We start from the raw sequence: 11,725 nt of genomic DNA, 5'->3' as shown, positions 1-11,725 counted from the left end.
TTCTGAGTATCCTGGAAAAAAATACTCCACAGTACAGTAGAACTGGGGCTTCCTCAATCGCTCAGTGATAAGACACAGAAGATGTGGGTTTGACCCTTGGGCTGATTCCCTGAAGAAGGGAATGGCAACCCACTCCAGTATTCTTGCCTGGAACTTTCCATGGACCGAGGAGCCTGGTGGGCTGCAGTCCACAGGGTCGGACAGAGTTGGACATGACTGAGCATGCACGCATAACAGAACTAGTAATGTTATTTAGCACCTTATCTTAAAATGATTTAGAGGAGTTTTTAAAGTCAGCGATACTTAGCATGTGGTGCTTTATCATTTTAAACCTTACAACATTCATAGTCTGCTCTTGTTCAGGGAATCTCTTGACTAGTATCAGTGCCAGGTATTGTGGCAAGAGATCAACACCAATTTGGCATTCTCTCCATGTGGGGCTTCAGCAAGTATGAAGAGATTTTAGATCTGGTGGGCATCAGTTGGAAGCTATTGATGGAGCTGGGAGTCATGGTGTTCTTTTATAAGTGGACAGCGACATGTTTAAGGCCCAAATTAAATCAGTTGGAGAGTGTGACTTTCTCTTGACTGCTTGCCATGGTCTCTCTCAGGCTTTCTAGGGAAAAGGATACCTGTTCATCAGTCTGCTCTCCTGTTGGACAAGTGTTTATACTGCTTCAGAGATGAGCTTTCTGCTCTGAATGGATAGAAAAATCTTATTTCTGGTGAATAATGAATGACATCTCTAAGTACATCTGTAACCTATGAGCCTGCCATTCTGGAGGGGCCAGAGCCTACCAATTGTCCTCTCACTGGCACAGGCAGGTCTCCCTCCCAGAGAGATTGTATATTGTCACTGCCAGTTTTGGTTTCTGTGGAAACAAATAGCTTAAGGGAAGTTGAGCGACTAGCAAAAAGAAAGTTTTTTCTAAGTTCTTGTTAGAAATAATACGATCATTTCAGTACTTGTTCATTTTTCAGATGATAGTTATAATAAAGTATTCAGTTTCTTTTGAGAGATTTTTAAGCACATAAAACAAATTTAATGTGTTTTTAGGCAAAGCTACCACACAGGTATTATAGAGATAATCATGATTATAATGAACTATTTAATCATATAAAGGTATTGAATGCTCTTTGAGTAAATGCTTAAAAATCTCATGTTTTATTTTCTTATTTTAAATTACAAACTGTGTTTTTATGCCTTGTATCTGTTCGGGGCAGGCATAAAATATAAGGTGTACATGGTATGAGTGCTCTGTCATGTCCAACTCTTTGCATCCTCGTAGACCGTAGCCTGCCAGGCTCCTCTGTCCATGGAATTTCCCAGGCAAGAATAGTGGACTGGGTTGCCATTTCCTACTCCAGGGGATCTTCCCAACCCAAGGATGGGACCCACGTCTCTTGCATCTCCCACATTGGCAGATGGATTCTTTACCACTGTGCCACCTGGGAAGCCCAACAGGGTATTAATATAAAAATTTTAATTGTAGGTAAATTAAAATTAGTTTTAGATTAAAACACTGTTGTTGTTCAGTCAGTAAATCGTCTCTGACTGTTTGCAGATCCCAGGGACTGCAGCATACCTGTCCTTCACTATCTCCCAGAGTTTGCTCAGATTCATCTCCATTGAGTCTGTGATGCCATTCAACCATCTTATCCTCTGTTGCCCCCTTCTCCCCCTGCCCTCAGTCTTTCCCAGCATCAGGGTCTTTTTTAGTGAGTCAGCTTGTCACATCAGGTGGCCAAAGTAATGGAACTTCAGCTTTAGCATTAGTCCTTCAATGAATATTCAGGGTTAGTTTCCTATAGGATTGACTGGTTTGATCTCCTTGCTATCCAAGGGACTTTCAAGAGTCTTCTCCAGCACCAAAATTCAAAAACATCAATTCTTTGACATTCAGCCTTCTTTATGGTCCAACTCTCACATCCATACATGACTACTGGAAAATACCGTAGCTTTGACTATATGGACCTTTGTCAGCAAAGCAATGTCTCTGCTTTTTAATATGCTGTCTAGATTTGTCATTGCTTTTCTTCCAAGGAGCAAGTGTCTTAATTTCATGGCTGCAGTCACCATCTGCAGTGATTTTGGAGCCCCAAAAAAGAAAATCTACCACTGTTTCCCCTTTTTCCCCATCTGTTTGCCATGAAGTGATGGGACCAGATGCTATGATCTTAGTTTTTTGAATGTTGAGTTTCAAGCTATCTTTTTCACTTTCCTCTTTCACCCTCATCAAGCAGCTCTTTAGTTCCTCTTCACTTTCTGCCATCAGGGTGGTATCATCTGCATATGTGAGATTGTTGATATTTCTCCTGGCATTCTTGATTCCAGCTTGTGATTTATCCAGCCTGGCATTTCTCATGATGTACAAGTTAAATAAGCAGGGTGACAATATACAGCCTTGTCGTACTCCTTTCCCAATTTTGAACCCGTCTGTTGTTCCATGTCTGGTTCTAAATGTTGCTTCTTTTTTTTAAAAAAAAAACTGGTGCTTCCTGGCCTGCATACAGATTTCTCAAGAGGCAGGTCAGGTGGCCTGGTATTCCCATCTCTTTAAGAATGTTCCACAGTTTGATGGGGTCCACCCATTCAAAGGCTTTAGTGTAGCCAGTGAAGCAAAAGTAGATGTTTTTGCCTTCTCTATGATCCAGCAAATGTTGGCAATTTGACCCCTGGTTCCTCTGCCTTTTCTGAATATAGTTTATACATCTGGAAGTTCTCAGTTCACGTACTGTTGAAGCCTAGCTTTAAGGATTTTGAGCATTACCTTGCTAGCATGTGAAATGAGCACAATTGTGTGGTAGTTGAACATTCTTTGGCATTGCCCTTCTTTGGGATTGGAATGAAAACTGACCTTTTCCAGTCCTGTGGCCACTGCCGAGTTTTCCAAATTTGCTGAAACACTGCATGCAGCACTTTAACAGTATCATATTTTAGGATTTGAAATATTTTTAGGATTTGAATAATTTTAGGATCCAGCTCAGCTGGAATTCCATCACCTCCACTAGCTTTGTTTGTAGTATTGCTTCCTGAGGCCCACTTGACTTCACGCTCCAGGATGTCTGGCTCTAGGTGAGTGACCACATCATTGTGTAGGACCAAGAAAATATTTTTTTTGAAGGAAAGCTGGACTGTTATGAATTCTTTCTCTGATACCTGATTGCCAGTTTAGGTTCCAAGAAGCAGATTATGAAATCAAAAGCAGATTATGAAATTTTGTATGAAATTTTACATACAAAATCCCATATGTAAGTAGTTAAAGGGGAAAGCACATTCCAGTCTATAAAAATGACATGTTTCTTTCTCCAAGTAGTTTCTGTTTGTAAACTTAGTAGCACATTAGGGCTTAGCCAGTGTCTAATTGGCTCAGAAGAAACAAGAACTCTTGAGGTGTCCTCTGTCTCTTAGCATAGAGGGTCAAACCCTGTCCAGAATGCAGGCTGAGTTCTTGTCTCAGCTCTGTAGCTTCCCAGCTGTGTACAGCTGAGCCCAGTCATTAATCTTGCAGGCCTGAGTTTTCTTACCTTCAGAAGGTTACACTAGGTAGATAATCTAAAGATAACTTTCACTCATTCTGTGAGTACAGTGGTTACTCAGCTTTGGGTATTTGTTTTCACTTCTTTGCTTAAAACTTGGTAGTGAAATTCAGTTAAAGTATAGAAGGCCTTTGAAAAGGTAGCCTTTATAGCCTTTGTTGGGGTTTCCCTGGTGGCTCAGATGGTAAAGCGTCTGCTTACAATGTGGGAGACCCAGGTTCGATCCCTGGGTCAGTAAGATCCTCTGGAGAAGGAAATGGCAACCCTCTCCAGTATTCTTGCCTGGAAAATCCCATGGATGGAGGAGCATGGTAGGCTATAGTCTGGGATCGCAAAGAGCTGGACACGACTGAGCGACTTCGCTTTCACTCTCATAGCCTTTGTAGATGAAGCGCTCCACAGGGTGTGGATAAGCTGTAAGCAGTTTGGGATAGGTTATAAAACCTATTGGCCACAAAAACACTCCGTGACTTACCCTTCATTTTTTGACCTTTGGCAAGTGCTGCCAAATTAGGTTTTATGGGGCTAGAATGTAAAAGCTGTCTATTGACACCTGAATTATACTTTTCCAGGTTACGTGCTACTTCTGTAATGGTTAGGTTTGTGACCAATACAACCAAAGAGAGCAAGCAAGACCTCTTGGAAAGATTGAAAAAACTGGAGTTTGATATCTCCGAAGATGAAATATTCACATCTCTGACTGCAGCCAGAAACTTGGTAGAACAGAAGCAAGTCCGACCCATGCTGCTGGTTGATGATCGGGCTCTACCTGATTTTAAAGGTAGGAGGCATTTGGAAAGATTTAAAAATTAGTTCTTCATATCTGCTTATAAATCACTCTTAAAACTGGATGTTTGGAAGCATTTATTCAGATTTCCTCTTATTGAAATAGTCAGCAGATGTGGTGTTTCTCGAACCTGTTTTGACTGCACCCCACAGTAAGTGAAACACATTACATAGAAATTCAGGACATATGTATGTGTACTTGTACATGTTAATACTTACTCTTACTGTGTGATATGTATTCTGTTTTCTATTTGGTTTGAAAAGTGAAAGTGTTAGTCACTCAGGACTCTTTGCAACCACATGGACTAGCCTGCCAGCCTCCTCTGTCCACAAAATTCTCCAGGCAAGAATACTGGAATTGGTAACCATTCCCTTCTCTAGGGGATCTTCGCAAGCCAGGGATCGAACCCAGGTCTCCTGCATTTCAGGCAAATTCTTTAGCATCTGAGCCACCAGGGAAGCCCATTTTCTGTTTGATTTACTTGTATGATTTTCATGCTGCTTAGAGTCATCCAGATTAGTTTTACAATCTACTGATGGATCATGGCCCACAGTTTGAAAAAACACAAGTCAAGATTTCTGTGAGCATTACTGTCCTCATTCCTGGAGCCACTGTATTAATTTGACTAGATAGGATAAACCAGTATCAACATGTTTAAAGATAGATGTCATTCTGTATAGTGTGACGCTTTTGCAACGACCATGAAATATTTTCAGTCAAGGAAAATAAAATTTTTCTCTTGGAAAAAGCCTAAAAACTCTGGAAAAATATCCTAGTGTTATGAAGCTTTGACACATTGCTTCTTTTTATAAATGATACTCAGAGCGAAGTACACAATATTGACAAAATAAGTATAAATTATAAATTCATCATTATAAAGCCACGTTATAGCTTTGTAAATAATAATTCAGAAACTTTTGCATGGGTAAATGCAGAACCTCAAAACTTATACTATCAGGAAATATAACTGTATATCAATCAGAATTATTATTTGCAAGAAATGGAAATGAGCTTTGGCTGAATTAAACGAAAATAAATTTATTAAAATATCTGATGGAATATAAAATGGCACAACTCCTGTGGAGAGGAATTTGGCAATAGCTCTCAAAATTGCACGTGAAGCAGTACTGCCTTTTGTAGGACTGTATCTGCAAGATGTAGTGACAAATATGTATAAGGGCATATGAATAAGGTTGTTCATTATGACCTTATTTGGACCTCATTATGACCTTAGAAGATTGGAAACAACCCAAATGTTCATTGCCCAAATGTTCATTGGAAGAGACTGATTAAAACTAGGGTATTTCCACAAAATGGAAGGAATGCTTTGTAGCTGAAAGGTAAGTGGTGACAAATTCTGTCTCCTGATAAGAGTGATCTTCATAGGCTATAGTAAGTGAAAAAAATAAGGTATAGAAAACCTTACACATTTTCTGTGTAATAAAATGAGAGGGAAATGGCTATAAATGTATTTGTCTTATATTCGTGAAAGGAAGCTGAAGGAATATAGATGAAAAACTAGTAAAAATGGTTATCTAAAGGGGGAGGGCAGGAAAAGGAGATGTGATCTCTCTAAATAAAAGTACATTATTATCTAGTTTTGACATTGGAATCAGGTTAATATTTTACATATTTAAAAGACAATTAAAAAGTTAAAAACAAGCCAATCCCTAAAAACCAAAAACAGATCGAAACAAATGAACTGTATATAAAGTTGATGACATAACCCACTCAAAGAATTACTTTACATGACTTTAAAATACAGTATTCTGATAGTTCATTCTTAAGGGATAAATTGAGGGATAAAAGAATTGCAAAAAAACCTAAAACTGCATTCAGTAGTCTTAGTGTTTATTAGTACTGTTGATATTATTTTATAATTATAGATACATTACAGGATAAAGTGGTAGTTATGCTAGTATTATTAGTACTCCAGACTTTAAGAGTAAGTGAAAAGAGACACAAATATAAAAATCAAATAAGGTGGGTGTTAATTTTGAATTAAAAATATTATGATCAACTCCCCTGTTGTTTTCAAAAATACATACTGTTTATATCTTCTACTCAAAAGGCGTAGAAGCAGTGAAACCCTGTGATCAAACTATAGCGTCTACTATGATTTCCTACTTTAGTTCTGTGAAGAAATGGGAGGTTCTAGATCTGGAGGGATTGTATGAGTCTGGGATAACTAATTTTTAGCAAAGAAATTATTGAAAACTAATAAAGTCATGCCTAAAGGACACTGAAGCCAATTTGAAGGGATAATTTGAGCATCAAAAAGAATAATGATTGCAATAGATTGCAACACATCTTATATACAAAATGATCAAAATGATACTCAACCCCACAAAACTCATTGGTCATTATTGGAGGTTGTTGGGGCAGTAACTCATTCTGAAAATGGCCAAATGAAATTAGGATTTATCCTGCCTTTCCTATTTTAACTGTATTTTAGAGTAACTAAACATCTGATGAGAGTAAGTTCTTTATAGAAGAGTTCTAGCTAGTAAATGCAGAAGGAATGGCAGAATTAGAAAATCACATTTGCCAAACCCTAGTGAAATAGGCAATGGTGTCAATAGATTTTAAACACAGTAGGTGAAGAATTGATGGGGAGGTTCAGAATAGAGGGATCATGCTGACACCACTTGAACCAGCTCATCAGTCTTGGCATAACTAGATGAGGAACAGCCAGATCCCTTGTGCTTCGTGATGTGATACAATAGAACGTTCATAGCATCGCCTATGAAATAACCTTGCTTAGTAATTGAATGTGAACTTACAAAACCTCTAGATCCAGTTACTGGTTTATATGAAATAATAAGAGTAAAGGAACAAATTAAATAATAATCATAAGCAATCAGTCAAATCCAGAAAGTAGGACTTTTACCAAGATCTAGGTGCTTTAGTAGATAAAATTGACAGAAGACTGCTGCTGTAGAATGAGAAGTAAAGAAATACCATATATGGACCTTTTGGGGTGTCAATTACATATCAGATATAAAAAGACATTTTTGAGACATTTGGGGAGATTCAGATGTGGACTAGGTATTGAGTGATATCAAAGATTTGTCACTGGGCTTCCCTAGTGGCTCAGTGGTAAAGAATCCTCCTTCCAGTGCAGGAGACACAGGTTTGATCCCTGGTCCAGGAAGATCCCACATGCCACAGAGCAACTAAGCCCAGGGGCCACAGCTGTTGAGCCTGTGCTCTAGATCCTGGGAACAGCAACTAGGGAAGCCCATGCGCCCCAGAGCCCATGCTTCCCAACAAGCGAAGCCACCTCAGTGAGAACATAGCACAGCTAGAGTAGCCCCTGCTCTCTACAACTGCAGAAAAGCCCACGCACAGCAGTGAAGACCCAGTGCAGCCAAAAATAAATGAAAAATATTATCAGTAACTTTGATGGTATAATAATGGTAAAGTTTTTTTTTTTTAGGTCTTTATCAATTAAAGATATATACTGAAATATGAAGGGGTGAGATGATGGATATCTGGGATTTACTTTTCAAAGACTTCAGAAAATGTAGAGAATCATAGATACAATTGGCGAAATGTTGGTGACTGCTAGAGCTGGCTGATGGGTACATCAGGGCTTATTATGAGCTAGTCTTCCCATTTTTTAATATCTTTTATATGTCTGCAACAAAAAAGAAAAAAGACTGGGTGGCCTATAGAACTTAACTGCCCAGCAGGGGCTGGGGGTTAAGTCTCCGGGGTTGTGCCCCAAGGAGTGGTATGCAACACCTCACATGCGGAACTGATCAGGCGTCCCCAGTGTGCCTCTGCACACTGACCTCTGCAGCTGGCCTGCTGACCCCAGTGGCACTGGAGACTGGAAGTTCCAGCTTGCCCTCCTGCCTCAGAATTTCCAGTGGCATTCTCCCAGTTGCTTTATGTTCCTAGCCAGCTTCCATTGTAGAGCCTGGGGTGGGCGCTTTTGATTGGCAGAACCTCCGTCTCAGGCCAGTACCCATAGCTGCAGAGAGGCTGGAAATACAAGTATGCAGTGTTTTCACCCTCTCAAAAGAGGGTGACCTCTGCTCCTCACCAAGCCTTGTGAGCTAGTGGATTCCCTGATTATGAAAATGATATTCAGAAACTGGGCTGCCAAAAATAATGACACATACATTCTGTAAATAGTGTATTTATATTTCTGGGCCAGCTGAAGTACTGCAAAACAGTTTTTTATCCAGACCTTTTACTTTATTTGAAGAAAGATTCTGGTTGTGCAGCAGTGAGGTGGAGTTGGCACATCTAAGCAGAATCCCTGGTCTGGAAGAAATCTTTGTTGTTTAGTGTAAGACTGAACTTGCAACATGGAAATACCCAGAGTTGATGGGTTTTTTTAAGGGAATGGAAATATCTTGGCTAATATTGAATATCTTAGCTAGTGGTAGATGGAGGAAATGAAAAGAATACAAAAACTTCAGCTTTTAACTATAGCCATTAATTTTATTTTCTCCCTTCAACAAGCTTCAACCAATTACTCAGTACTTGTGGCTGCCGGTTAGGAGGGAATTGCAAATCTTGAATATCTGCTCTTTCTACTTCTTTCTACTTTTTGGTAGAATTGGTAATGAGACTGCTTAAAGGCAGGCCATAAGAGAGGCAAATAGTAATTGGCATATGAATAATGCACAGACCCTTCAATCACAGTTTTAATAACTGTGATGATGAATACCCTTGTTTGGTTCTTGTATCTAAAGTCTTCTCATCAGGTACTAAGGCGTTAAATCATGTTTTCTTTATAGAATGATATTTGTGAAACTAAATGTGGATTACGTATTATGTAGAAAGCTATAGGACCTACAGTGCATTCCATGTTTATCATGACTGTGTGTGCCTCAGCTGGGTGGCTCAGAAAGTCTAATTTTCCTTGCCTCTTAGCTTTCCAGCCCCTCATCAGTTGCTATTGATGGGATAACTCAGAGAACTGGCTGTTCTGGTTGCTTTTAATCAGTAAAGCTTTTTGAAGTTACAAATTGTTACTTGTTTGAGAACATCAGGTTACAAGTTCTAGTTCAGATCTTCTAGTTACTCAATAGCTGTAAGACTGCAAAAGTAATATACAAAAATACTAGGAGACCTTTTTCTTTTTTTAAGTATAGCTCATACTTCCAAAGTGTACTGGGCAGGATAATCTCTTAAGCTTCAGATTATTGCTACAACAAAAATTTGGACTTGGTTGACTAAAACTGCTTTATTATAACTTGTGATATTACTGTTAATTGCATTTTTCAGTAATCTTTTCTTCACATTTTCAGGAATACAGACAAGCGATCCTAATGCTGTGGTCATAGGATTGGCACCAGAACACTTTCATTATCAAATTCTGAATCAAGCCTTCCGGTGAGTCTTTAGCTATTTGTTTTTCATGTGATCATATACTCACTTCTCTTTTTTTTTTCTTTAAATAATTTTATTCATATATTTATTTATTTTTGGCTGTGCTGGGTCTTCATTGCTGTGTAAGCTTTCTCTAGTTGTGGTGAACAGGGGCTACCCTCTGGTTGTGGTGAGAGGGCTTCTCATTGTGGTGGCTTCTCTCGTGGAGCACAGACTCTGTGGCCTGCGGACTTCAGTAGTTGGGGCTCCTGGGCTCTGGCACACGGGCTTAGTTGCTCCAAGGCATGTGGGATCTTCCCCATCACAGATTGAACCTGTGTCTCCTGCACTGGAAGACAAGTTCTTTACCACTGAGCCACCAGGGAAGCCCCCCTTCTTCTCAAGTCTTTGTCATGTAAAGTTATACATGTTTTACTTTCTGGTCACCTAGATTGTACATGAGAACAAATATCTTAAAAATCACTTCAAGATCAATGTTAAATAATATTTATTACTGTCTTAGTTTTTTTTTTAAATAATCAATATGTTAAAACGCAGTGATCACTGCGGTTTTTCTGGTTTATAGGATCAATATTCTGGGGCAGAAATTCATAGTCCAATTGCAGCTCTTAAGCTAAGAGTTTTATCTTTTATTATCACTCCTGTGACTCTTCACTAACTGTGATCTCTGAAGGAAAATAATACCCAGGCTGATTCACCCAGAATAGTAAATATGATTCTCTCTCCAGTGAGAATCCAGGCTATCGAAAAAGTTGTCAGGTTTGACCATACTTTCAAAGAAAGTGTTTGATGAGTGATAATGGTAGTCTGATGTGGGATTTTTGGCAGTAGGGATGAAGAAAATTAGGTTCTGGTAGTGTCAGCACGACTTGATGGACAGTTGGGTCAGGGGTGAAGTAGAACAGTGAGTCGGGAAGGATGTCGAGATATCTAACTTAAGTGCGTGTGATGGAGAACGTGCCCTGTGTGAGCTCAGGAGGTGATGCATTTAGGGTGAGGTCCTTTGAACTGTGGGCCTCTAAGTGGAGGTGTTCCAGCAGCTGTTGGTAGAAATTGGAGAACCATAGCCTACAGGTAGAATGTTATAAATCTTCACTTGTGTGTGTGTTTTACCTATAGAAACTTCTTACTGCTGTTTCCAAAAGGCAAGCTGCATACTGGTTCTCCTACTTCCTAAAATAAATTGAATCAAGTTATTTGCAAATCTGCTGTAGGGTGAGACCGATATTTTTCCCCTTGATTTTTCATTTTTATAGATTTGTCATTTTTATAAACTTTTCATTTTTCATCTTGTCTTTTACTTGTTGGATATTAAGCAGTGTGATTTGCCTGTAAATTTATGACAAGTTAAGTAGTCCTACACATTGCATAGATGTGCTTTAACTTAAAAAAGATTTCTTTAACAGCTTAGTAAATTTTTGGAATTTAACATCATTTTCTTACCAGTCCAAAGGTGTTCAAGAATCATTCTACTTATACTTGATGTAGAATTCACTTCTTGATGTAAATATATGTCCTAGAATCAGAATGTTAAAACTTGTTACAAGGTTCACACATCTGGGCACATTATTTGATCTTGAAGATGGCTCTCCTCATGTACAATCTGTGTGGCTGGAAATAACACTACTGAATGCACTTTTGTCTGTGACTTTCAGTTACTGTGATAGTCAAGCCTTCACTTAAATAAAAACAAATTCACTTTTATTGCTTAGTAGACGTTATTTCCCAGAGATCCACTACTATGCCAGATAACTTGAGTATTAAAATTTCTTTCTTTCACCTACTTCATTTTTCTGTTCTAACTTCTTTGGGGATAGAGGTACAGGGGGATTATCTCACCTGCTCCTTAAGTAAGGTTTGTAACTATACCAAAACCAGTTTTCATTTGAAATAGAGAATCTGCTATTATTTCTTACTTCCGAGTTTACCCCCTACTACATTTTATTCATTTCTTGAACCACAGAATTCAAGGAGAAGATATTGATTGATTTTAGCTGGTAATTTGGGAAGGACATATTTAATAGGAAGTTGGGAGGTCTCTGTCTTAGA

The 11,725-nt window shown here is 38.8% G+C and overlaps 1 protein-coding gene across 18 annotated transcripts in view; it reads left to right on the top strand.

The window, feature by feature from the left end:
- Nucleotides 1–11,725, top strand: part of HDHD2 (haloacid dehalogenase like hydrolase domain containing 2) — a 44,714-nt gene that overhangs the window by 12,091 nt on the left and 20,898 nt on the right. For all 18 annotated transcript variants that reach the window (XR_014075134.1, XR_014075136.1, XR_014075138.1 and 15 more), the window contains 2 exons: nucleotides 4,113–4,321; nucleotides 9,595–9,679. Coding sequence is in view for 14 of the 18 variants with exons in the window: in XM_081563455.1 (XP_081419581.1) it covers nucleotides 4,113–4,321; nucleotides 9,595–9,679 (294 nt within the window). In the remaining 4 variants the exon portion in view is untranslated. The remainder of the gene's footprint in view (nucleotides 1–4,112; nucleotides 4,322–9,594; nucleotides 9,680–11,725) is intronic.

The sequence above is a fragment of the Giraffa tippelskirchi genome, chromosome 14, assembly GCF_054371585.1.
Source record: "Giraffa tippelskirchi isolate mGirTip1 chromosome 14, T2T-mGirTip1v1.2.pri, whole genome shotgun sequence".
NCBI lineage: Eukaryota > Metazoa > Chordata > Mammalia > Artiodactyla > Giraffidae > Giraffa > Giraffa tippelskirchi.
Note: the sequence above shows the minus strand (reverse complement) of the source record. Positions and strands in the feature narration are given on the sequence as shown.